Source organism: Oryza brachyantha, chromosome 5, assembly GCF_000231095.2.
Source record: "Oryza brachyantha chromosome 5, ObraRS2, whole genome shotgun sequence".
Classification (NCBI taxonomy): domain Eukaryota; kingdom Viridiplantae; phylum Streptophyta; class Magnoliopsida; order Poales; family Poaceae; genus Oryza; species Oryza brachyantha.
In genome coordinates this window covers 6,352,094-6,379,678 of record NC_023167.2, presented here as the reverse complement: position 1 = coordinate 6,379,678, position 27,585 = coordinate 6,352,094, and the positions used below count along the sequence as shown (strand labels likewise).

At 36.5% G+C, this 27,585-nt stretch overlaps 2 protein-coding genes across 5 annotated transcripts; both read right to left on the bottom strand.

Annotated features, from left to right (window-relative positions):
* Positions 1 to 254: 254 nt before the first annotated feature.
* On the bottom strand, positions 255 to 11,076 carry LOC102718652 (probable LRR receptor-like serine/threonine-protein kinase At1g56130). Its single transcript, XM_015837795.2, has 24 exons — positions 10,937 to 11,076; positions 10,641 to 10,827; positions 5,920 to 5,991; positions 5,585 to 5,656; positions 5,433 to 5,504; positions 5,049 to 5,120; positions 4,567 to 4,638; positions 4,414 to 4,485; positions 4,078 to 4,149; positions 3,919 to 3,990; positions 3,755 to 3,829; positions 3,576 to 3,647; positions 3,420 to 3,485; positions 3,257 to 3,322; positions 3,140 to 3,184; positions 3,002 to 3,066; positions 2,544 to 2,923; positions 2,276 to 2,474; positions 2,046 to 2,204; positions 1,845 to 1,963; positions 1,515 to 1,725; positions 1,164 to 1,395; positions 927 to 1,077; positions 255 to 834 (listed from the first exon to the last, which is right to left on the bottom strand). Exons 1-24 carry the CDS (start codon positions 11,052 to 11,054, stop codon positions 517 to 519), a joined length of 3,039 nt encoding a protein of 1,012 aa, XP_015693281.2. The 5' UTR covers positions 11,055 to 11,076; the 3' UTR covers positions 255 to 516.
* A 5,020-nt stretch (positions 11,077 to 16,096) lies between these two features.
* Positions 16,097 to 27,466, bottom strand: LOC102710494 (probable LRR receptor-like serine/threonine-protein kinase At1g56140). Of its 4 annotated transcripts, none has more exons than XM_006654122.3 (24): positions 27,235 to 27,466; positions 24,075 to 24,258; positions 22,663 to 22,734; positions 21,764 to 21,835; positions 21,613 to 21,684; positions 21,286 to 21,357; positions 21,115 to 21,186; positions 20,961 to 21,032; positions 20,587 to 20,658; positions 20,428 to 20,499; positions 20,268 to 20,342; positions 20,094 to 20,165; positions 19,935 to 20,000; positions 19,772 to 19,837; positions 19,655 to 19,699; positions 19,519 to 19,580; positions 19,053 to 19,432; positions 18,776 to 18,974; positions 18,548 to 18,703; positions 18,346 to 18,464; positions 18,013 to 18,223; positions 17,624 to 17,855; positions 17,392 to 17,542; positions 16,097 to 16,708 (listed from the first exon to the last, which is right to left on the bottom strand). In XM_006654122.3, exons 1-24 carry the CDS (start codon positions 27,383 to 27,385, stop codon positions 16,409 to 16,411), a joined length of 3,045 nt encoding a protein of 1,014 aa, XP_006654185.2. In that variant the 5' UTR covers positions 27,386 to 27,466; the 3' UTR covers positions 16,097 to 16,408. The 4 variants fall into 4 exon arrangements, with proteins under 4 accessions (XP_006654185.2, XP_006654184.1, XP_040379792.1 ...); XM_006654121.2 differs by lacking the exon at positions 27,235 to 27,466 and adding an exon at positions 26,677 to 27,121; XM_040523858.1 differs by lacking the exons at positions 24,075 to 24,258; positions 27,235 to 27,466 and adding an exon at positions 22,822 to 22,982.
* Positions 27,467 to 27,585: the final 119 nt, after the last annotated feature.

Sequence of the window (27,585 nt, the reverse complement as noted above, 5' to 3'; positions counted from 1 at the left end):
TGTCCTGCGTGTAGCATTGTAGAGAAGAGAGTAACTTTACTGACGATTTAGGCTATTCTGATGGTTGAAGATTTATGGGCAAAACTACGTGTATATTTTTTGGGTGGCTGTAGATAAATTACAACGAGTATATATAACACTTAGATTTAAACTTTCCTTAAATTTAGTCCTGATTGCATAACGGACCACGCCCGTCTAGCCACAAGCAGCACATAAACAAGAAGACCAATGAAAAATATTCAAGCATCCAACTCGACTCAAATTAGCGCAGCTATAATATATGTAACGTAATGTAAACCATTACAAAATCATAAAAAAAAAACAACTTGTGTCAACACAAATTAATCGTCACTGCATTTACACAAAGTGTTCATCACCAAGCAGGTATGATATGACCAAAATCGACTCACAATTTTATAGCGTCCAACGTTGGCACCTCAACCCAAGATCTATCACCAGGGCAATTCAGGTTTACATCCCCCTTTCACTGAGACTAGCTCCAGTGATCGTTGGAGACTAGGTGAGTGGTTCAATCTCGTTCTGGCTGCTGAACTCATGGGTAGTGGATCCTGAGTAGCTGGCCGTGTCATAGTTTCTGTTCATATCCCTCAGCTGCCACTCAGTGATGTAGCTCGGCTTCGTCACCACCTCGGCTACCTCAGCTTCTCCGGTGAGCATCGCCACGACCTTCGACATTGCTGGTCGCTGGTGCGGCGAGCCCTGTGTGCAGAGCAGCGCAACGCGTATGACTCTGAAAGCTTCATCCCTGTCATATTCCTGGAGACTTGGGTCAACAATTCCAAGAGGTTGTTCTTTCTCATACAGGGCCCAGGCCTACCGATAAACACATTGTCAGTAAATAGAAGATGATATACACTAAATGTACCGATGTGTGGATGCATGGATATATCTTTTTATCATCTTACCCACTCAGAGAGATATATTTTGTTTTCCTCAAGGGAGTTGTTGGTATTCGCTCGACCAGCGAGGGTCTCCAACATGACCACCCCGAATGCAAAAACATCAGCCTTTTCTGTCAAACGACCTCGCATAGCATATTCCGGAGCCAGATAGCCACTTGAGAGAGGTCAGGCAATTTGTTAGAAAGTAGCTTTAATTTTGAGATTGGATTCATATGTAGACAAATGATGAAATGCACTTACAATGTGCCTGCAATTCTGGTGCTCACATGAGTTTGCTTCTCATCGTAGAGTTTGGCCAGCCCAAAGTCAGAGATCTTTGGGGTGAGATCCTTGTCAAGTAGGACATTGCTGGCTTTGATGTCCCTATGCACGATGCGCACATTTGACTCCTCGTGGAGATAAGTGAGGCCTCTTGCAATGCCTAAAATAATCTCAAAGCGGGTTGCCCAGTCCAGTTTTGAGTTGCTGTTTCCTGTATAAGCAGAAACATCTCAAGAATAACAACGATGACAAAATGCAGAGGATTATTTCTTACTGCGTTCAAGGAAACACGGTTTTACTAGTGCTGGCAATTTTCAGAAGTGAACTCACCGAAGAGTGCTTGATCTAGGCTTCCATTTTCAAGGTACTCATAAACTAGCAAGGGTGTGTTGTTGTCTATGCAGAAGCCATGCAATTTCACAAGATTCCGGTGTTGCACAGAAGAAATTGTTGTAACCTCGGTTATAAATTGGCTTTTCCCCTGATGGGATGATTGGGAAAGCTGTTTCACAGCTATAACTCTTCCATCAGGTAGCTTACCCTGTGGAAGGAAAAATTTTGAGAATGGACAAAAACGCTCCAGAATGCTGCACTTAAAATACCAAATCAGATAAATATTCAGTTGCAATATTACAAGATTAACTGCAGAAATTAGATAACCTTATACACTGGCCCATATCCACCTTCCCCAAGAATGTTTTTGGAACTGAAATTGTCTGTAGCTAGCTTGAGTTCAGCATTGCTAAAAACATCAGGCCGTCCAACTAGGTTGTACAATTCTACAATTTTTTGAAGACAGATGAGAAAGGATAAATCAGTTGATAATTTACTATCTGAATTACTGTACTAATAAAATTTTACCTTCTCTCTGCTGTGCCATTGCTCTCCGCTTCTTTACCAATATAAATATTCCAAATAAAGCTGCTAATCCGAAAACTAATGAACCAATAAGCACTCCAGAAATTATGCCTGCTTTGTTTCCTCTTTTGGGCACACCATTTCGCACAGTTGGAGTAAATTCTGAAAATAATGGTTTTATATACTGGAAGCTGATATAATAGTTAAAGAACATGCTTAATAATTGTTCTTACGAGGAGTGACGCTTAATGCTGAGATCATTGGCCCATAGTAACCTTGAGTAGGTACGCAACAAGTGCCCTTTCCAGCCCAAAAGAGATGGATCTCAAGAAAGTTTTTTGACACAGTTGCTGTGTAACTCCTATTGACTACAGTAAAAGATTTTCCACCTGCAATCTTCTTTATATCGAAATCCTTTTCTTTCAGGGCACCCTATCCATATGACAAGAATAATTTTAGATAAAGGTTCAATAATTTAGTAAAAAAGATTAATATTTCTACCTGGACATATATGTCGAAAATTCTCTTGCCTAAGCTTTGCCAACCTTGAGAATCTGGAAAAGCAAACTCTGCAAATTGAAGCAGAACAGTGTAATTTCCATTCTCAAGTCCAAGGCCATAATATCTCAGAGATGATGCTGACATTCGTGCAGTTTCAAATAATTTTGAATCGACTGTATTCTGAAAATGCTCTGAGCTATATATTATGTCCATTCCATTTGTGGCCTGGTCGAATTTTCCTACATTGCTGACACCCCACCTTTTTTGACCAGTAACAAAATATGATCCAGCCCCAAGGATTGTAGGATCTGCTTCGTAAATAGTATCATCTGAGCCTCTAGTAGATCTATTACTACCACAGTCAATGGCAAAGGAATAATCTGCAATAAAAAACATAGACTATTGAAGTTCTTGATGCCCTGTTAAATGCTATGTTTAAATAAGAGCGAAAATTATACACTCTGGAGATCCACGGAAACATGGAGTGTCTTGCTGGAGGCAGTTTAATCCTAAAGGTAGAATACTGTGCACCAGTTGTGAGAAAGAGTTTGTTACAAATAATCTCTTGCAGAAGTACAGCTGAATGTAATAAGTACCTGTTGTTGGTGCTACCAAGAACAAAGTTGTTTGCGACCAAATTCCTTGCATAAGGAAAAAAATGTCAGAATATCTATTTTTTCTTTGTTAAGACAAATTTCAGAAGTTACACTTACAATTGCAAGTTGTTCTTAGTAGTCCAAGGAGGAAAGCTTCCAGTGAGCAGGTTGTAGGATAAATCTCTACAAACAGTCTAGAATTATTACACATCAAATGAACATATTTTTATGTTATTAAATAAGTTGTGCTATACTGCTATGGTGGTTGTTTCTAACATACATTGTTTTTAATGAAGGGCTTATAACAACTGGCAACCTTCCTGTAAGGCTATTGTTCCCAAGAAACCTGAATTGGGTTTAGCATAAGATAATGAAATTTGAACATCATGTAACAGGTGTTTTACAAATGGAAGTGATGTAAAGAAAGAATTCTTACAGAAATTCAAGCATTCCTAGATTCAGGATAGATTGAGGAACTTGACCTGTGATATTATTAAAGCTCAAGTCCCTGTGTCACAGAATAACAGTATTATTTGTACAGATGCTTCACAATTTTAGGAAATACCAATAGGCAATAGCATTACAAATAGCATCATGGCTCATATTAAAACTTACAGCAAGATTAATGTTGTAAACTTTGAAAAATCTATTGGTCCAATATTATCAGATATCCTGCAGTTCCTTAATATTCTGTAACAATGAAGTTCAATCTCAGTAACTTACAAGTTTAGAAATTTTGACAATTTATCGTAAAATCTGGAGCTAAAAGCATCACATACAGGTTCCCCAAAGATGTCATATTACTGATAAACGCCAATGATGAGCTTCCATTTGTAATATCACCAATCCTCCTACTCATTTACATTTCACAGATCAGCTGAAGAGCTTGAACATGTCAACAATCAAGTGGATAATAAAGCAAAAAAGAATGTACTTACAAGTTTTTTAATTTGGTTAGATTGGAGAAACTTGCTGGGATCGGTCCTTCAAAAGAGTTACCTTGGAAAGCCCTACAAGCTTATACTTTCAGAAAAGAAAAAAGGTAGAAACATTCCAGATCCATTTTAATAAAGTGAGCTCAACATATCAACAGTTTAAGATAAAAGCTCAACGTATCATCAGGATGCCATGCAGGAAAACGTGAAAGATGTATACATTTCGGTAGAGTGATGACTAAGGGAAGATGCTTTTGTCCAGGTTCAAATGGGACAATTTATCTCTGAATAAAATGCACCAAATGAAAGTGTTAACGAGTTAATATATACTAATCTTACATATCTTCCAATGTAGGCATGATCCCCAGATAATCTGGTATTTTCCCAGTGAATTCATTGTCTGATGCCCTCCTGTAAGCACACCGAAGTATTTGAAATTTAGCATATGAAAACATAATGAAAACAATAGGTCAAGCTGTGTATTGATTTTACAAGATGTTTAGGTTCTTAAGTTTAAAGAACGTTGAAGGGAATGGACCGCTGAATCCTGAACCATCAATGTACCTGTTATTGAACAGTTGCAGCAATTATCATGTTCAACAAAAGATCTGACCATTCCCAATTTAAGTTAAGAGTAAAGTACATGGTCGGTCCTTAAACTTGTGTCGCGGTACCACTTAGGTCCATAAACTTAGAAAATGCACGTTTAGATCCATGAACTTGTTTTAATGTACCATTTAGGTCCATAAACTTGTTTTAAATGTCCCATCCAGGTCCATGAACTTGTTTTAGTTTTAATGTATCATCCAGATCCATGTATTTAGACATTAAAATAAGTTCATGGACCTAAACGTGCACTTTATAAATTTATGAATCTAAGTAGTACCACGCTACAAGTTCAAGAACCGGCCATGTACTTTACTCTTAAGTTAATTTAGAAGTAGTATATGGAAATTAGAAACGGTGGATCTTACAACTGCTTAAGATTAGTCATGTTGCCAAGTTCTTCAGGAAGTTCACCAGTAAAATTACAATAGCTAATACCCCTGAATCAAAATGAAACATTTCGTTAGTGACATAAATTATTTTATTTCAACTAAATAGCAGAGGAATAGTTTATCTTGACGATTAACTTGACCTATAATATTGATCATTAGAATTGTTTCAAGTCTTCTTCAGCTCAATTTCATTCCAACATATTAAACACCATGGGTAAAATTCCAAAATGGAAGTTACACTGACATGCCTACTATTGAAGAGATATCATTTCTTTCTTACTTGTTTATGAGAAGTTATGTGATTAAAATAGTCCAAGGTCTCCCTAATATATAGCTGTTATTCAAGAAAGGATTTCTTACAAGGACAAAAGATTGGTCAAGTTGCCAAGTTCCTTCGGAAGTGGTCCAGATAGTGGATTGAAAGGCATGGCCCTTTAAATAATGAAAAGCAGTTAACATAACAACAACCAATGGATGGCACACGAATATAGAAGTTAATGTATAGCTCGTACAGATATTTCATGAAAGTGAATTTTCCAATGAATGATGGCATGGGACCAGTCAAGTAATTATAACCCAGGTTCCTGAAACAATACCAGAAACGTCAGGTCAATTAGCCAGCGCAAGAATGTAGCAAAGCTGACTACTATTTGCTGGTTTTCAACATGAAATCAACAGTTGAGTTATTTTCTCCTACTTAATAAAATTTTGGCCTGAAAAACAGCCCAGCGAAAAAATCAACAGTTGAGCATTCAAAACATGTGATTGAATTTATATTTTCTGCAAAACATTGATATACAGCTAATACTTCACTGTCATGACTAATATGAAGATTTAGATATCATACAGGTCCTCTAGATAGGTGAGATTCTGCAGCTCCGAAGGTATTGGACCAACAACGTCCAACTTAATTACCCTCCTGCACAAATAAACAAATATTACTGGTAAGTAAAAGGAATAAGTTGATCTTGGACATTATGAACCAGCACACTGCAGATGGTAGTTACACATGCAAATCTACATATGAAGCTTATTTCCTGGGTTCAATCAGTTTTGCTCCTTGGAAACGCATCTGGAATTGTTGGGCTCCCCTCCGGTGCAAGTTTTTCATTTGGTTGGCCATTAAGAATAGGTGTTGGACAGCCGACCGTCTAGCTAAAAGAGGGTTGCAACACTCAACTAACTGTCCACTGTGTGATCAAAGCGATGAATCCATCCAGCACATTTTGATCTCATGTGTTTTCTCCCGCCAAGTCTGGTCTACAATCTTCATAAGGCTGGGTCTAGCTGAGGCTGCACCTCAACCCACTACAGATCGCTTCCTTTGGTGGTGGAGCCAAGTGACCAAAAATCGGCCGAAGGATATGAGAAAAGGGATCAACTCTTTAGTAACTCTAGTAGCATGGGAAATTTGGAAGCACCGCAACGACTGTGTATTCAATAGAGCCAGCCCTAGAGTTGCGACGGTCTTACAAGTGGTTGAAAATGAAGGTTATCTTTGGTGTGTGGCAGGAAATTCTGCTCTCCAAAAGCTCCTTAGCAGGGCAGCTATCCTAGGTAGCTAGTTGTAGCAAGTTGGGCTAGTGTGGTTCTGTTTTGAGCGAGTTGTTTGTTTGTTTTTTTCCTGTTTTTTCTGTTTTCTATTTGTACTGTTCCGTTTATTTCCCCTTATTGAAATTAAATGCAGCTCTCCTGCGTTTTCGAGAAAAAAAAAAGTAAAAGGAATAAGTACATTTTTAGCCCTTGAATTGTGCTTGGAACATTTCAATTTTTAACTCTTAACAGTTTGGTTTTTCCGCCAAGAAAATGCAAAACCAGGTCAGATCAAGAAGACAGAATGCCCTGGTTGTTGTCCAGCATGTAACAAAATGAGGATGGACTTGTATGGTTGTTGTGCGCCTAAGAATAATTTCAAACTAGAAATCAGGAAAATATATGAGATATATATATATATTGGCTTGTAACTATGAAAAAGAAGCACTTAAAACGGATGTCTGGTGGAAACAGTGAGCTTCTATGAAAAACTCACTGTTTCAACCGGTTTGGTATACAGTGAGTTTTTCATAGAAGCACTTAAAAGGGATGTCTGGTGAAAAGGTTCATGTATATGAACCAGTAAAAACTAGTTGAACAGTTTTCATAGAACCACTAAAACACCGGGTTCACATCCTCCGCCATAATAACACTACCACTATAGTCACTGGCATATGAACTTGTAGCAGAGTAAGACCTATATGTAAGTGAATGTACTGACAATGCCATTGTGGCAGAGAATACATAGTCCTAAACACTAGGGATGCTCGATAGCCCCAATATTTTTTTTGTTCTTAAAAGTCTCATAATTGGAGCAATTAGCCACTTCAAATGGTTCTAGGTTTCCAAAGTATAATTTTTTCTTGGCACCAATCAAGGAAGGGCATGAAAGGAATTTGCTCCAATGAGACAAAGGGAGTTAACTCATAAACTCCGCACTGTGTTTGTTGCCACTCACAAACTGGGCAATGGTATTTGAGTTATATTGATTTTTTTGAACCTCTGTTGACAACTAGACTAGTGGTCAAGCTAGTCAACCGTTGGACCAAATTAATCAACAGTTTTACCGCCAGTCCAATCTCAATAAGTATAGTACTTACTTCATGTTACATATTGATATTTCTGTGACTCCTTGCCTCCAGCACTTTAGAGGTGGAGAACCAATTTTTCTCTCAGTTATGCTATTGGAGGCTATAGGGAAGTCAAACAAGAGACATGGATTGCTGTAACATCCTAACTTCTTTTTTTAGAGATAAAAATCCCAACTTGTTGCGGAAAATGTTGAATAGGTAGAACCCTAGAATTTGTTTTCTGTTGCACTGATGTTTATGAGGTGTATATATAATGTATTATCGGACATAAAGACTTAGATAGAACCATATTATCTGTATCTATTCTATCTCTAATTTATTTGATATCCCTTGTTTTTCTTCTAGAGTTTGTATCTGACTTCATTATCTCTAATTGTATCTAGCTATACTTCTAATACTTCTACATTGTTTTGGCTTGGTGATTAATAAACTCTGTTTCAGATTTAATTTTCTTAGTACAAGCTTTATGTGATTTCATAAATAAAAAATAATTTATATAATAAATTATACCACAATATAAGTTGGACATCTTGTCTTCAGATGAATTCTTATAAGAGTTTCCTAAAATCTAAAATCCGTACAATTTTCTAAAATTCCCATGAACCTGTCTTGGTCCACAGTCTCGTTGACCTGGTTTAAGGACTTTGCAGATTGTCAACATCTATAATTGTCCAGGTTTTACTGGTTATTTTTAACATGAGAATACTTTAGAAATATCCCTTGCTCTTTTTTCTTTGGATTAAGCTAGACAAACTTCTGTGCTTGTGGCCTACAATTTCTAGCTGCTAATTTTGATTATTGTTTTACAATCCTTGCGTTTCTAATGTAAATGTTGCAAATGAAAAGTCTCTTGGAGTATTGTTATGATATTAATTGATAGTAATATAAAAATCTAAACCAAAGAATGTCCTTGAAATGAAAATTCTATTAACATCAACTGTTAGACCCCACCTCTGTTTGTATGAGGAAAAAAAATACAGCGTGTATGTAAAGAAGGAAAATGAAACAGGTTTGTATTGTTTCTATCTTTGCATGAATTTTTTCTACATATTTTTCTTTGCAGAGACCTCTTCTTCTTGTTTCTTTGTGAAAAAAAAAACTAGCTAATTGCCTATCATCAGCCATGAGATTACGAAGTGGAGGCGCAGGGCAATCAGAGCAAAAAAATGTACTCACAAATTACTCCCTCCGTTTTTTTATTTTATGTCCTTGACTTTTAGGTATATGTTTGACCATTTGTGTTATTTAAAAAATATTTAATTATTAATTATTTGTTATGATTTGATTTATTTGTAAAGAAACTTTAAGAATGAGTTATAATTTTGTACTCCCTCTGGTTTTTTTAATTGACGCCATTGACTTTTTTATCTATATTTGACTCTTCGTCTTATTCAAAAAATTATATAATTATTGTTTATTTTGTTATGATTTGATTTATTACTAAAGTAACTTTAAGTATGATTTAGAATTTTGTATATTTGGACAGAAAATTTGAATAAAACGAAGGGTCAAACGTAAATAAAAAAATTAACGACATTAATTAAAAAGCAGAGGGAGTATATTTGTATAAAAATTTTAAATGACGATCGATCAAATATAGATTCAAAAGTCATGACATAAAAAAAAGACCAAAGAGAGTATCAAATTCTGAGAGAGAGAGAACCAGTTCTAGAGGCTGATGCACAAAGGGGTGACTTGCAGTTGCTGTAGAGGCCGTGCAGCAACAGATCAGAGCACAATGACGTTCCATGCCACCTTCTGCATGTCGATCCTAGCTAGCACGACTATCATGAATCAGAGCCTCCATGCTTGACTACTGGCCCAAATTTCTAGTTTGACTAGTATGATCATCCTTAGCCATCAAAAGCACTGTGCGTTGCCTCCGTAGCAATCCATCGTTCTGCTTCAAGTTTCAGATTCTATTGACCGATCGTCATGACCATGTTGGAATTAATACGTGGGCTAAGCTCCATACGAAGATTAATTTTTTAGAAAATCATAAAAGCCCACATCATATGATGGCATACAAGGGTTTAGTACCCACATCAAGTCAGTTGGCATGTTGTTTACTCGCTTATATATGCTACTCTAATCAATGCACAGGTTACTACATAGAGGTGATGATTCTCTTTCTAAGAAAGAATCCAAGAGTAACTCTACTTCTGCCATATACTTACTATAACTCTAAATCATACTTTCTAACTAACTTTCTACACATATTCGACACAAACTCAATAATCTTGAAAACTCTTAAGAGAAAAGGTTTATCTCTAGAAGACTTATCAGCTATTTCCCTTTTCATTACCAACATATCTTATTTTATAGAAACTTGCTACTCCCTCCGTCTCATAACGTAAGATATTTGATTTTTTTGGTTAAATGTTTGATCATTTGTCTTATTTAAAAAAATTATGAAATATTATTTATTTTACTTGTGACTTACTTTATTATAAAAAAACTTTAAACACAACTTGTCATTTTTTATATTTGTAGTAAATTTTTGAATAAGATAAAATGGTCAAACGTTGTAATAAAAAAGTCAAACATCTTACGTTATAAAACAGAGGTAGTATGTAGCTATCCAATGATACCATGGTCACTAGTCGTTCATCTCACTTTGCTCATAGCTGGACTGCTGGAGTAGCTAAAGAGTATCATGTAGCCCAGCACAGATCCTCAAGTTTCTAACGGTGACCCCATGTGGCCACGTGCTGGTCCAAATAATTCATAAGAAATTTAAAAAAAAATAGCCGCCACGCAGCATCCCGCCATTCCCGATCGATCCCACCCAAAAGCCTCGACGCAAATTAAATCAAGCTCCCCGGCGACCAGCCGCCGGCGACTAGCTAGCTACATCGCCTCGACGATGGCGTCTACGACTCTCTCTCTCTCAGGCAATTCGTCGAGCATCTGGCGGGCGTGGAGAGAAGTATGTAGTACTTACAGCTTGGTGATGTGGCAGAGGGTCCCGTTGTTGTAGTGGCAGTCGCACTTGATGAAAGGGTTGAGGTTGGGGTAGTTGTCCCAGTTGGAGAGGTCGGCGGCGACGCCGCTGCAGAGCTCGCCGCTGACGTTCCACTCCGGCGACGCCGTCTTGCCCCATCTCCCCAGGATCGCGTTCAAGGCCCCCGCTGCAGCATGCATGCGCGCACACCGATCGATTCTTTTGGCTAGCTCGCTCACTATTCATCAACCAAAAACAAGGCGCTCGCGCGCTCGCGTGAATTATTGCTTAATTACCTTCGAGCGGATCGGTTCTTGGCGCCGCGGCTGCAATCCGCCACGAGCAGCACAGCAGAAGCAGCCGCACGAGCACGACATGGGCGAAGGCGCCGGCGGTGATGCTCCTCCGCTGCATCTCCAGCTGGTTGTCTCTTTCAATTCTCTCCTGCTCTACGACTGTGACTGTGAGGATGGTTGGATCGATGTACTTGTAGCAGTAGTCGTCGCAGCCAATCATTTTGGAGAAATAATATTTTTTTATGCTTGTTTTATGTACAAAGAGATGCAGAAATAAAAATGTCAAGGCTGACGATTATTTTAAGATAGATAGTACTGTGCCATGCATTTCTTGCTGTGTTTTTAGTCTAGATTTTTCCAGGATATTTTATTAGCTTTTACGCGCATATTTTCCATACCGCTAAACGGTGTATTTTTATTAGAAAATGTTTCTGTGTAGAAGTTCATTATTACCTGACTTTTTAAAAAATAGATTTTTAAGTTTGTAATATTGAATTCCATCGTTTAGATATCACGAGAATCAGATAATTTTTCATCTAAAAGCTCTAAAAGAATACAGTACACGTGATATGAGTGATTTTTCACTAGCCTATTTATGTACATGGTCGGGTGGGAATACCGTTATATGTGCATATGTGCGTCTTCGGTTAGGAAGATTTTTTTCCTCTCTTAAAATATGGTTTTTTAAGAGAGATTAATGTCAAAAGAAAATAATTATCATTATAAATGAGGAGGGGTATGTAGGGAATGGAAAAATGACCGAGGGTAGTATTCGATGAAAATTAAATCCGAGGTACGTAGTTAGGTGGGAGATGTAACACTCTAAAATTCTTCACAAACAAACCATCCAAAGCAGGGTGTTGTTTCACATCGTTTTGCCTGCTTAAATGTTTCAGCCCACCTGATGAAATGTTTCAAAGAGATGTAGCATATTTAAGAAACAATGGTGCCATACCAACAGCCCATTACATAACACATTAAGTTTCCAATGAGTGAACATCAATTTTTTTACAAAATTCAAATTTAAAATACCCATAAGATGAATCATTTGTTTTTAAAACGTCAAATATTGAATTTCAATATGTAAGATCTTATTGCAAATACTTAATTGCAATGAATAATAGGGTTATAGCGTGGATAGAAAATTTAGGCAATAAGAAGTTTAAAGTTCGCTAAAGAGTTATCGATTATCTGCACGCATACGAGGAAGGAATCGAGAAATTATTTGTTAATTTTTTTAAAAAAAAAGTCAAGAGAGAGAGAAAGAAGAATGGGGCATAGTATGGAGCAATGGTGTTCAATCCTTGAGTATTGATTGTTGCGATCAAGCGGTAATTTTTTGTATAATTTCTTATATTTTGATACTAAATTTAAATACTATTTTAAAATATAATAACTTTGTATCTGAGGTGATATATGGCAGTAGTGTAAATTTGAATTTTAAATCTAGACATTAGCCCGTTAGGCTGTATTTATGAATACTTTTCTCAGAGGCAGTAGGTAATACGGTAACGTGATCGATCCCCTGGAATCGGTCATGGTCTCATGCTACGACGGAAAGGGCAAGTCACGCTGCATTTTTAGGCTTTGTTTAGTTACCAAAAAGTTTCTTCAAAAACATCTATCAAATCTTTGGACATTTAAATAAAGCATTAAACATAGATAAATCAAAAAACTAATTACACAGTTATGGAAGAAATTGCGAGACGAATTTTTTAAGACTAATTAGGCCATAATTAGTCATAAGTGGTACAGTAACAAATATATGCTAATAACGGTATAATTAGGCTCAAAAGATTTGTCTCGCAGTTTCTGGGTGGAATCTGTAATTTGTTTTTTCATTTGTATCCGAAAACCTCTCCCGACATCTTGTCAAACGTCTAACGTGATATTTGTTGAAAAAAAATTTGCAATCTAAAAGCTAATTGAACACGTATGTTTGACTCTCTGCAGCTCTTGCAGGCTGTTGCGTGATGTGTACGTATGGCCGGCTTATGGATGCGTTCTCTGGAAGATTTTTTTAAAAAAAAAGATAAAAGATTATTTATTTTTTGAATAACTATTTATGGAAATAAACGATGGAATTAGTTGTTACAAAAGTTAAAAATCTATTTTAAAAAATTAGATGATAAAACTTTATATAAATTTTGTTTATAAAAGATATATCGTTTAATAGTTTTCGGGACGTATAGGCGCAAAAGCAAAAGAAAAGTCTGAAAAATAATCTTCACGGAGAAGGAAGCCACATGTAGCACAGTAGTACTAACATTATCCGTACGCCGTGCATCGTTGTTATATTACCAAACTCCCAGGCTTGGAGATTTGGTGCTATGGCCCTATTTGGCTAAATTAATCCAGCTGCTCCATTGAATTAAAAAGGATATGGGGGCGGCTAATGGCATGGATTCTTCTGTGCATACAGTAAACTATATGTAAGCAGAAGGCAGGCAACATTGTATTAATTAACAATCAATCGGAAGAGAGTTCTTTGTGCATGCACGTGCCAATGCGGTTCAAACAATAGATAGCCATGTCAATTTAGAATCCACTAATAGCTGTATACACAAGTAATCGTTAAATAAAAGATTGCTGCAGGAGGCGCTCCGTCTAAATTGGTAAATAAAAATAATTTATAAAAAATATTTTTATATATATATATATATATATTCTTAGCGATCTAAAAGCTAAAGTTGAAAAATAAACTTTGGTCAAAAAATCCCAAATTAACTCTTAAATATTTAAGTTTAAAAATTTAAATACTGACTTATAAGAATAACGAGAAGCGAAAAGATGGGAGTGTATAACGGTCCACGCAACCCATTTAACATCCCATCTCTCATAAATATTGCTCATTTGAGATATGATGACAGCTCACAGATGATCTATGGTGGGCCACGGACCATAACCATGACCCGTCATTACCTCACATAAATAGTGTGTAGTAAGATAAATCTTCACATACAACAGCACTTGTTTGTGGTTTGTAAAAGCCACTCATCGTAGATGAAGCAACTTAAAAGACGTAGATATCGATGAGACAAATCCATAACTAACTAGTAATATTAACATACGTATGTATTACGATAGACCCATACAACTAATGACAACTGATGTTGGGATGTACAGACTCATAGAAAAAAGTGTTTATTTTAACCAAACCACTTGATTTTTTTTTAAGTGATGAGTTTTGCATGACGTGTGGGGGTGGGAAGAGGATGGAAGAATCCGGTTTTAAGTAGTAGGTATAATTTTTTTATTTAAGATTGTTTATATGTCCCTATATGTGTGTTATAAATGATAATATCTATTTTCAAAAATGAATTTTTCAAATAGGCGTACCCTATATCAAAATTGTAAAGCTCAATGAGATATGCAACTTTGTAATTGCTGATATTTTTATTTGTAATCATTGCATTCCCAACTATGTGTTTATAATTGATCTATTTTAGAGAATCAATATTTGCAATTTTCAAGAGCTTGACAAATTTAAAACTTTTTAATTTGAGATCACTGACCTTGGACGGAGACATTGTGTATCATCCCGCCCAAAAGAACCACATAACCCAACCCAAACAATGGACCTAGTTACAAATACCAACACACATATACTTTTATTCTCGCTTTATATGAAAGGGTCAACCCGAGAGCGATATGGTTAAAGGGATGAGATATTATAAGTTGGTTCCACTCAAACTAAACTAACAAGGTGACACTAAACATGCGCACATAACCGTTATGGGCAACACAGGCCACATAAGAGCATCTTTTTCAGAAAAAGAAAAGTTAAACAACATATTAGCAAACGAAAAATAATTTTTGCATAAAACTTTTATGTACATATTTTTATTGATCTAAAAGCCAAGGTTGAAAAATAAACTATGATAAGAAAACCTAAAACCAACCACAACTTTAATGGTAAAAAATTAAATTTTGGCTTATAAGTATAAGCAGAAACAAAAAGACGAGCTGTAAGATTTATTATCTAGTCAGGCTTAGCATCCGTGGAAATCGGTTGCTCTAGCCGTGCTCTGCTCTATAAATTACCATATGTACAATTTGTTGAAGCCAAATATCATAGAATCATTATGAACGGACCAGTTATTTTAAATGTTTTGCTAGGCAAAATTTATATCACTCCAGTAATTAAGGATCTATCAGGAAAGGAGTTCACGTTCCCTACAGCAAAAGAAAAGAAAGAATTAACCTATGAATTTAGACAGAGGGGCTTAACTCAGTTCCCCTTCTTTGAGGCTTAAGAGTAGCTATAAGCCCCAGATTGCCATGTGCTCCTGTCAAGTAAGTTTGCTGCATCTTTGACGTTATGTGAGTTGTCCTCATATTCAAATTTATATTGTTCTTCTAGAACGATCAACTTGAATTCTTGAAATCACATAGAAATTGTTATTTCTTTATATCCATGCACTGCCAATCTCTTAGCCCTGTTCAATTTAGCTTGAGATTATTTCAATTTGATTTATTAGGGGTAAGCTGAAACAAATTCCAATGTAACAAATTATTATAATATATGGCTCAAATTACTGTAATATGGTAAGTTCATCTAAAGATACTTATTTTAGATTGGCTTTAGACCGACTATCCTTGGATACTTTAAATTAATAACCCACCTTTATCATTTCTTTATACTTTAGCTTATAATAATTCAGTTTATAGTAATTTGACTTAATAATCTAGATTACAATAATTACTAATTGAAACAAACAAGATCTTATTTCGTGTGAGCAAACAATTTTATCATAGTTGGATTGATGTGCACAAACCCTTTTTAATCTCTGTGGTCGTTGTGTCATAGCGCTTATTTCTTGCTGTTTCCGTCCCATAATAACATCATTTTTCATTTTTCCATGTTCAACGTTTAACCATTCGTCTTATTTGAAAAATTTATACAAAAAACTTAAAAAAAATTAGTCACATATAAAGTACCATTCATGTTTTTTATCATCTAGTAAGAATAAAAATATTAATCGCAAAAAAAGTTTCAAATAAGACATCAAAAAACTGAAAAATAGTCATTTTGGGACGAAGGTAGTAATTACCGTGAAGACTAAAATTATTATCATTGTACTTTTTACCAATTATGATCCGATAAAATATGTTATCCGACATTCATTATCCCCAATTGTAGTATTGATTCCGGTGAACTTAGATGAAAATAAAATCAATTTGCCAACCACCAAAATATGTAAAGGTGGTTGGACCTATAAAGTTTCTCAGATCCATGGTATTTGTTCACCACATTTCCTGGTGTATAACCCATGTGTTCCAATGAAGTAGTCCTGTGGCCAACAAACTTTTAGACATTTTATTACAGATTTACAGTTTTGCTCCTAGATTAACTATAAATATGCAATTTAACCCAAGAACAAATAGCCTCCGAAATTGTCACATGAACCTAAGATCGATCGCCTGCACAATTCAATTTCGCATTCACCTTCCCTCATGACTACTCATGAATCAAAGGTTCAAGCTTGTTCCGCCAGTGGAAGTTGTAAACCCTAAGTAGCTGCTCGTGGCATAGTTCCCATCCATCATCTGTGACTCCGTGATGTAGCTTGGTTTCGTGAATACCTCAGGTGCTTCAACTTCTCCGGTGAGCATTGCCACGACCTTCGACATCGGCGGCCGTTGATGCGGTGAGCCCTGTGTGCAGATCAGCGCGACACGGATGACTCTCAAAGCTTCATCCCTGTTGAATTCCTTGAGACTTGGGTCAAGGATTCGGAGAGCTTGCTCCTTTTCATACTGTTCCCAGACCTATAAATGAGCACAAGTTTAATACAAAGAAGATGACAGAACTTAACTTACTGTGGACTAGTGGCTCATGGAGGGTAAACATGCAAAAGAAAAAGAAAAGGATGGCTGGGAAGCATTGGCTTGATCTAGGATGAAAGGAGACTACATTACTTTATATTCATTCTTGCTTGCTACTCCCTCTATTAACATAACATAAGATGTTTGACTTGTTTGCTTGTAATGTTTGATCATTTGTTTTATTCAAAAAATTATGAAAATATCATTTATTTTGCTTGTAACTTACTTTATTATCAAAAGAACTTTAAGTACGACCTGTCATTTTTTATATTTGTACTAAATTTTTGAATAAGACAAATAGTCAAACGTTGTAACTAAAAAAGTCAATCATCTTACATTATGAAACGGAGGTAGTAATTGATATATGCTATACCCTTCTGTAGGGATGTCTTGCTAGTAATTTCATTAGACCTATCTCTAGTACATCCATAAGGGGTAACCCAACAATAGGGAAATTAGCTATTTTTATCTCTAATTTCCAACTATCAACAAACCAACAGACCCATGAAAACACTAAATGTGCAGTACGGTACCCTCAGCTAAGTTCTCATGAATAATACTCCCTGAGCATAAACAAATTAAACCAATGCATACTTGGATGGAAAGATTGTTGAACAGCTTATTACCCACTCAAGGAGATAGATCTTGCTTTGCTCGAGGGAGCTATTGGTGTTTGATCGACCAGCTAGAGTCTCCAGCATGACCACCCCGAATGCAAAAACATCAGCCTTTTGTGTTAAATGACCTCTCATTGCATACTCAGGAGCCAGATAGCCACTTGACAAAGGTCAAATAAGTTAAAAATAGATTTCTTTCCAAAGTTACAGCCATAAGAAGAGAAATGGTGAGTTGTCTTACAATGTGCCCGCAATTCTTGTGCTCACATGAGTTTGCTTCTCATCATAGAGCTTGGCAAGTCCGAAGTCAGAGATCTTTGGGGTCAGAGCAGTGTCAAGCAATATGTTGCTGGCTTTGATGTCCCTATGCACAATGCACACACTCGACTCTTCATGAAGATAACTTAGGCCTCTTGCAATGCCTAGAATGATCTCGAAGCGCATCACCCAGTCTAGGTTTAAGCTACTATGTCCTGCACAAGTTGAAATAACTTAAAAAACTCTTGAGAATACTAAATAATGGAAAACATAGAAGAAAATTATGAAGTAATAAGAAACACAAGGGAGTTTTAGTAGTGAAATAAAGAAAATGCAATTTCATATGCGCTGGCAATTTCTAGAATGACTCACCAAAGATTGCTCGGTCTAGGCTTCCATTTTCAAGGTACTCATAAACCAACAAGGGTGTTTTGCTATCGATGCAGCATCCATGCAATTTTACCAGATTCCGGTGTTGCACAGCAGAAATTGTTGCAACCTCTGTCACAAATTGGCTTTTCCCCTGATGAGATGATTCAGAAAGTTGTTTCACAGCTATAACTCTTCCATCCGGTAGCTTACCCTGCCGAATGAAGAACCATAATAAAGTTACATGTATATTTTGAATGTCAACAAAAAGGTTGCAGTAAATACGATAGATTTTTGGTTGAATTTTCACAAAATTAATCAAGGGAAATAGATAACCTTATAGACTGGCCCGTATCCGCCTTCCCCAATAATGTTCTGAGAACTAAAATTGTCTGTAGCTAGCTTGAGTTCAGTGTTACTAAAGACATCTGGTCGTCCAACCAGGTTATACAGTTCTGCATTTTTCATTCCAGACAGATCATAAAGAACAAACCATTTGAAAATTTCGATGTCTGAATAACTGTACTAAAAATTATACCTTCGTTCTGTTGTGCCATTCTGCGCTTCTTTATCCACATAAAAATTCCAAATAAGCCTGCTAGTCCTATAACTGACACCCCAGTCAATATTCCAGCAATTGTGCCTGCTTTGATTCCATTCTTTGGTACACCATTTCGCACAGTTGGAGTAAAATCTGAAAACAAATGGATTTACTTACTAGATCCAATGTCATCTACCTTGAAGTTAACTTAACAGTTTTGCTTACTTGGAGTGACACTTAATGCCGAGATCATTGGTCCATAGTAACCTTGCGTAGGTATGGCAGAAGTGCCCTTGCCAGCCCAGAAGAGATGTATCTCAAGGAAGTTTTTTAACACTGTTGCCGTGTAAGTCCTATTAATTGTGGTAAAAGATTTTCCACCAGCTGTCTTCCTTATATCAAAATTCTTTTCTTTCAAAGCTCCCTGTGCAAATGTTAGCAATACTTTCATAGAAAGAAAAAGAAGACTCAATAAACCAATTGCTATGCACTCAATTTGTACCTGAACATATATGTCAAAAACTCTCCTTCCTAAGCTTAGCCAAGTCTTCGTGTCTGGAAAAGCAAACTCTGCAAATTGAAGCCTAACTGTGTAATTTCCATTCTCAAGTCCAAACCCATAGTATCTAAGCGAAGATGCTGACATCCTTGCAGTCTCAAACAATTTTGAGTCAACTGCATTCTGAAAATCCTGAGAGCTATATATTATGTTCATCCCATTTGTGGCTTGGAAGAAGTTTCCTACATTGCTAACACCCCATCTTGTTTGATCAGTAACATAGTATGATGCATACCCAAGGTCTGTAGCATCTGCTTCATATATAGTATTATCTGAGCCCTCAGTTGATATATTACCACCACAGTCAACCGCAAAGGAATAATCTGGAATTAAGACGTGCAAAATTATAACCATTATTCAAAACCCTTGCAGTCTGTTAACTACTACAGATGACGAGTGACAAATATACATTTGGGAGTTCCAAGGAAACAAGGAGTGTCCTGCTGGAGGCAGTTTAATCCTGCAGGTATACTGTGCACTAATATTAGTGAAAAAAATCATTACAGTTGATGAATTGGAAAAGAATAACTAAATGTTATGAGTACCTGCTTTTGGTGCTGCCAAGAACAAGGTTGTTTGCCACCAAATTCCTTGTTGAAAAGAAAATATTAGAATATCTATTCCATTCCTTGGCAACAGAAATTTGAAAATGTTACACTTACAATTGCAAATTATTGTGAGTAGCCCAGGAAGGAAACGTTCCAGTGAGGTAGTTGTAGGAAAAATCTCTGAAAATAGTCTAGAAATATTACAAATGAACTGAATACATCATTCTATTATGAAATAATTTGTGCTATAGTGCAATGTCTATTGTTATTAACATACACCGCTTTTAATGAAGAGCTTATAGCATCAGGCAAACTTCCTTTAAGGCTATTATTCCCGAGAAACCTGAATTTGTGAAAATACAAAACGATGAACAAGGGCATCATTTTATCAGGTGTTTTTATAATTTGGATTAATGTAAAAATAATAATTTCTTACAGAAATTGAAGAGCCCCCAGATTCAGGATGGACTGAGGAACTTGGCCTGTGATATTGTTAAAACTCAAGTCCCTGTTACACAGGACAGAAAAATTACTTGAACAAATGCTTCACAGTTCCAGGAAATGACCAAAAGCATTATAACTGGCACCATGGACAATAACGTAAACATACAGCAAGGTCAATGTTGGAAATATAGAAAAATCTACTGCTTCAAGATTGCCAGATATCCTGCAGTTCCTTAATACCCTGTAAAAATGAAATCCAATGTAGCTATTTGAAACTTGAACAATATTGTAAGGTCTAATACTCTATAGCAAAACACATCACATACAAGTGGCTTAAAGATGTCAGATTACTGATGAATGCCAATGAAGAGCTGCCATTTACAATATCGCCAATCCGTCTGCTCAATTGTATTTCATGAATCAGTTAAGACGCTTGACCTTCTAAGACATCAGTGGATCAAGGCGCCAAAAAACTGTATACTTACAGATTTGTTAATTTGGTCAGATTAGACAAACTTGCAGGTATTGGTCCTTCAAAAGAATTTCCTTGGAAAGTCCTACAAGTTCATACTTTCAGGAAAAATGGGTAGGGACTTGCCAGGTTGAATTAATATAAGAAAGTGTAAGTTATATGGATCAATATATCTGGCTAAAAAGCATGTATTAATATGCCATGCAAACCAGTTCAATGACATGCAGATGCCTGCATTTTTATTCAGTGACAACTTAAAGGTGAAAAATGATATTGCCCGACTTCAAATAGAAATAGCATATGCAGAAATTTATGCTTCACAATTTCCATGTCTCTATAATTAAGACACCAAATGATGATTTACCAATTTAATATAATAAATCTTACAGATCTTCCAATTTAGTCAAGCTCCCCAAGTAATCTGGTAATTTCCCTGTGAATTCATTGTCTGAAGCTTTCCTGCAAACATACCAAAACATTTTACATCTAGCATATCAAAACACAATGGAAACAACAGTTGAGGTTCTGTTATTGACTTTACAGGAACTTCAGATTCTTAAGCTTGGAAATCATCGAAGGGAACGGACCACTGAATCCAGAACTATCAATGTACCTATTATTGAAACACTGAAGTAATTATCATATTGAACAAAATAACTCCCCATTCCAAACTTAGTTCTTAGCAATTGGGAGTTAGAAGGGAGGAATTTACAACTGCTCAAGTTTGGTCAAGTTGCCCAGTTCTTCAGGAAGTTCTCCAGTAAAGTTGTTCAGGCTAATGCCCCTGAATCAACAAGAAATAATTCAGGAGTGATATAAATTATTTGGGTTCAACAGATAACAGAAAATGGGAGTTTTCCCAGATGGTCCATCTAAACCACTGTTAACCATTACAATTTTACTCGAACATATGAAAATACTGACATGCCAGATATGCAAGACTTGTGAGTTTTCTATAATTTTGTTGTCGATAAATTATGTGATTAATATTTTCCCTATAATTATAATAGTTCAGGCAGTCCTTCAAATGATTTCTTACAACGAGAGGAGATTGGTGAGGTTCCCGAGTTCCTTTGGCAGTTGTCCAGACAGTGGATTGAAACCCAAGCCCCTTCAAATGATGAAAGATGATTAAGACATAGCTACCACCAATGGATGGTAGAATCCATAGCTTGAAATATAACTCCTACAGATATTTCATGAAAGTAAATTTTCCAATGAATGATGGAATGGCACCAGTCAAGTAATTGTGGTTCAGGTTCCTGAAACAACACCAGAAACATCATGTCAATTAGTCAACACAAAAATCTTGCATGCAAGACTATTATTTGCTTGTTGTTTCCAGGAATCAACAGTTAATTATTTAAAGGATTTTTATGGTACACCAAGTCCTTTTAAATATTTTGCATTGATGCTTCATATTACAATTACCTCATACGCGGTAAGTAGACTTTTATTATCATTTGAGGTGTATTAATATCAATTATTATGCTAGAAGAAATTATGTGTTGATATTTTAATGAATATATAATTAATAATATAAGAAAACAAATAAAATGCTACTACAAGAATTCTAAAGTTCAAATGTATTTGGCATCTAATTATATTTGCTGTCTATATTTCACAAGATGCCAATCAATGGTTTCAGAATGTAGTAGGGGTATCAGTTTTGCTTTTTTTTGTTTTGTTTCTGTAGAATACTTAGTGCTATGTTTACTTGAAATACTAGATATATTCAGAATTTTCATTTGAATTTTGAATTCAACAACTTCGGTTGAATCAGAATGAGCGCATATCTTTTAGGTAGACAGCATTCATGGTTATATTAGAAGCATAACAATTTGGCCCATGAGTTTTACCCCCTTTGCCTGATTTATTAATGGTAGGACAGAACAATTTCTCATTAGGCAATGCCATCAATTCAATGGTGAGGATTTTGTTACATCTCTTACCTCTAAAGAGGTTAGATGGAGAACCCTAAAAGAACTCTTATATTCATGGGGTTAAATTTATGTTTTCTGCAAAACATTGATCTACCGCTTATCAAATGTCATTATCAATATTAAGATTACTAGACATAGATCCATACAGGTCCTGTAGATAGGTAAGATTCTGTAGCTCTGCAGGTATTTGACCAACAATGTTCAACTCATATACCCTCCTGCAAAATACACAAGTAAAATTGATAAGTAAAAGGAATGAATAACTCCAGTTTTGCCACTATCTAAAATAGAAGTCCATTTTGGACCTTGAGTTGTGCTTGACACAGTTCAGTTTTCATCCCTAAAAAAGAACTATTTGGTTCGTCCCAAAAACATGCCAAACAAGGTCACTTGACCGCAGTTGACGGAATACTCCTGTTATGGTCCAGCATATATCAACTTGGATTAGACTGGTCGTTCATCTTTTTCCTCAGAGACATTAATATCGAATAATAAATGATAGAAACATATGAGAAAAATGTTGGCCAGTAATTGTTAAACCCAAATTCCTGATTGGAAGGACACCAAATGTCTCTGCCAACCCTCTAATGGCATGGTGTTTGCTTTTGCTTACGTGCAGGAGTTGCTATAAGGCTTTCTTTACGAAAGGTTAATTAGCAAATTATCTGAAAACGTAGGCACATGAATTAAATACTCCCAAAAGGAAAAATGTTTCAGTAACATGATCGCAGAAACAGCAATGTTAATTATGTTAGCTTCCCTGGCCTAGTGGCATGATCCTAAGAGTCTGGACCCTAGAGGTTCACATCAGTATCCGTTATTCGAGTCAAGCAGAATCCAGAGTCAATGAATTTGAGGTCTAGAAGAAGCAGCATACAGTAATGCTGTCAGATTTGTGTGCTGTCCATGAAATCAAATTACCGGAATCAGCAGCATCAGGAACTCATGCATGCATACAAACAAATTGCTTCATGCTGCACAGCCGTGTTGAAGGGCCAGCCCATTAATGCAATCTGCTCACTCCCATCTTTGCCTCAAACACAAAGTCATGTTGACTCTAGCTTTTCAATTTTTCTTACTTAATAATTTCCAGAAAATAGGAATTCACAAATCGTATTTTTTATAAATTCCCTGTTAGATAATTTTAGTAATATATACTTTCACAGACATCAATCTGATATGACTCCATGATTATTAAAACTGATGGTTTAGGGAACAACATGTGATGATCCTTTTGACCTCTTTCGGTCTTCCCATGTTTTATGCTGGTTCAAATCTCCACATGTGCATAATGCATTCCGAATATTTGTGTGCAGAATGTGAGCTGGCCAGATTGGTCTTTGGCTGGTACTAAACTGTTAACCGGCTTTGCCTGGTTGAGTTCTTTACGCTATAGTAAAAATATATGCAGGTGCTATAGAACATGCAACCTGATAACACCTAGAAATCAAGCAACCACATACTTACAGTTTTAGCATGACATGGGCTATTTCAGGCATACTGCATTGAGCAACATGCCTGTGCAGCTGATCAAAATAAGATAAGGATTTGTACTTACAGTTTGATAATATGACAGATGGTGTTGTTATTGAAAGAGCAGTCACACTTGATGGCAGGGTTTTTTGGGTAGTTATCCCAGTCAGAAACGTCTGAGGCTACACCACTGCAGGGCTCGCCACTGATGTTCCACTCTGATGATGCCTTCACGCCCCATCTCCCCATTATCGTGTTTAGCGCTGACACTGGACAAATTAATCAGCATTAGTATTTATTCATAACATGGATGCAGAACTATGCAAGATAATAAATTATTTTAAGCTCACTGCTATGAGCCTGGGATCGCGGACTTGGGATCAAAATTGGAGCAGAAAGATGTTTGGCACCTCATGGAATTTGAGAGCAATATGGGATTCTTGGCCAGAAAATATGAATCATTTACTATTTTCTTTTTCATGAAGCAGAGAACCAATCTGAAAATCCTAAGGTTCAATGATAGTGAGGATTCACGGATTTCAAATTCAGTGAGGTTCACAGATATATTGTTACCTCTATCTCTTGATTGAGAGTTAAATGGGGTGCACTCGTGGGTGCATGTGGTATCTGTTAGTGGTGGTGAGTGCGCATGTCTTTCATGAAATTAAAAAGTAGCATCCCTATCTTTCGCTTTTGCTTATGTTTATAAGCAAAAATTTGAATTTTCAACCATAAATTTGAAGTTGATTTTGGGGGTTTTATTGTTGTTTATTTTTCAGCCTTAGCTTAATCGCTAAGAACATGTATATAAAAGTTTTATTCACAAATTATTTTCCATTTGCAAATATACCGTTTGGTTTTTTTCCTTCAACGAGCAAAAAGATGACCCCATAGGTTTCAGGATCATAAAGTGCGAATAGATTCTCACACCACTTATGTTTATCATTCTTTCTTTTCCTGTACTATTGATGACCTAATATCTAACTTTCCTTTTGCTCTTAAGTCTTAATCAGAACTACTTTAAGAGGGCCACTCCTGTTTTCCAGTGGTGTACTCTACACCAGGTTGCATGAAAACACTTATGTTTCTTTTCATCTTTAAACTTTGGTATCTCCTTTTTGAAAAAAATAAATTCATGATGCTTCAAAATATGACAAATTGTGAGGGCATGCTATGCCGTTAATACAAAATATTCTTTCATTGTAACTTCATAATCTAAATTTTTTTGCTAGTCAAAGTAGGAATAATATAGGTTAATGGTGACAAGTAAACTAAAAACGATGGGAGTAACCTTTATCTATAAGTTCATTTTCATAATAATTGTTTACCATGCACAAGTGTTTCTTTTTCCTATTTTCTAATGTAATGAATAAATTTTCATCAAAAAAAATATCAACTAATGCGGTGTGTTCTAAAATGTTTCAACGTTTAATGTAAACAATATTGTGTGATCTCTAGTCAAATGTTTTTCAGTCTTCGTGTGAATTTTCTTCATATATCTTTTTATTGCTAAAGAAGTGAGGTTTTTTGTAGTAGAAAGTTCTAGTATAGAAAATTTTCCACTCTTAGCCCCCAGCTCCTTTATTCTAATGAATGATAGATTATTTGATTTTGTGATAGATTATTTAGGAGCTTGGGAAGCATATCCGTGATAATCTACAATCTTTAAGACGAAAAGACTAATGAAAAAGTTCTATGAGTACTTGAAAGCTTTTTCTAGGGATAAAGGTTATGTACTCTCTAGAAAAAGGTTGTCTTTCCAAGCATATTTCTCGTTTGTACTAGAAATATTGTTGAAAGCTTCTCAATTAGGCATATTTGACTTACGTTTATAGCAATAGCAAGCAAGTGAGTAAATAGAAAGCTTAATTTGTTCTTAATCTATTTCTTCACAGGGTGATACCAATCTCTGTTGGATTAAATAAACAAAAGTCCAAATTGATCCTTGAACTATGTCGGTATCTCAGCTATGAAACCATTCACTTTTGGTTCCTCACTCAAAGTATGGTTGTTTTTGGTGACATGGCACCACGAAACATCCTAGGTAGCAATAGATGAGGTTGGCTTAGAGGCTCTAGTATTTTCTTTGTTGGTTATTACTACGTTGAGGACATCACTATTTTGGTGACGCATGCCATGTAAATTTAAAATAAATTATATATAGGGTATGGGAGAGAATAGAAATAGATGAGGTTGGCTTAGAGGCTCTAGTATTTTCTTTGTTAATTATTACTACGTTGATATCATCACTATTTTGGTGACGTGTGACATGTAGAGGTGTCTCATCATCATCTAAAACCAAACAGATGCACTAAAAATGATAAGTGTTAAGGGTGATTATTCATTTGTTTGAGTGTTTCAGGTAAAAAGTCAAACGACATATTTGCAAAGAGAAAATAATTTGTGAATAAAAATTATATATATATATATATATATATATATGTATTCATTCATTCTTAGTTATCTAAAAGCCAACGCTACAGAATAAACTTCGGTGAAAAAACCCCAAAATTAACTCCAAATTTAAGGTTGAAAATTCAAATTTTGGCTACTAAGCATAAGTGAAAAGATGGGTGGTTTAAGAGATAACTAATGAAATGTGAACAATTTCAAACAAAAAAACAAATCAATACGGACTTTTTCTCTTAATAATAAAAAAAATAAAAAGGCTCAGGGACTTGGCTCACGCAGTCAAGGACGAATCTTTGACGTTCCCACGGCGACGCGGCAGATGTGAACGGGGGAGCGAAGTGGTAAACCCCGCTGCCGGAGGCCCAAACTCGCCGCCGCCATCTTCCCCGCGCATCTCCGCCCCCGCCTGGTCTCTTCCCCGCCGCTGGTAACCTCGATGGGCCACCAGCTTCTTCTTCCTCCTCTCATCCCCACTGCTTCTAGTGCCCTTCCATGTCTTCCCAATCCATGTGTTCTTCGGGTTCTTGGGCCCAATGACAAACCACCCCAAGATTCCAACTCGCCCTTTCCTTATCTTTATTTGTTGTTATTATCGGGAAAGATAGATTTCGCTGGATTTAGATTGGATAAAAGGGGGGAATTTGGGGGGATTTGAACAGTGGAGGCAGCATTTGGACGCAACAATTTGTGTAGTGGTAGGGCTTAGCTCTGTTCATGTCAGCGCGTCAAACAAGACACCGTACCAACCAAACCAAAAACTAACTAGTGGGGCGATTAATGAGAGGAAGATCGCAGTGCATGGGGGGCATTAATCACTATTACTACGTGGTTACCTTCGATTGGATCGGTTTTGGGCGGTGGCTGAGCCTGAGCTGCTGCGATCCGCCATGAGCACACCACCACCACCGCCACCACCCACACGAGCAGCCCACCCAAACCGCCGCCGCCGCCGCGGCTGCTGCTGCTGCTGCTGTGACGCCGCATCTCTCCTCTCTCTCTCTCTCTATCTCTCTCGCGCGCACTCACTGGGTGGTGTATTCGGCCGAAACAGCAGTGTGGAGCTTCTCAAACTCGTTCTGCCGAGACATCGCTGTGGGGGTTACTGGATATATTCTGTCCGCTTTCATAGACAAGGACGTTGTCCTGGTAAACAACTTACTTTGATCATTGTTATTTATTTTAAA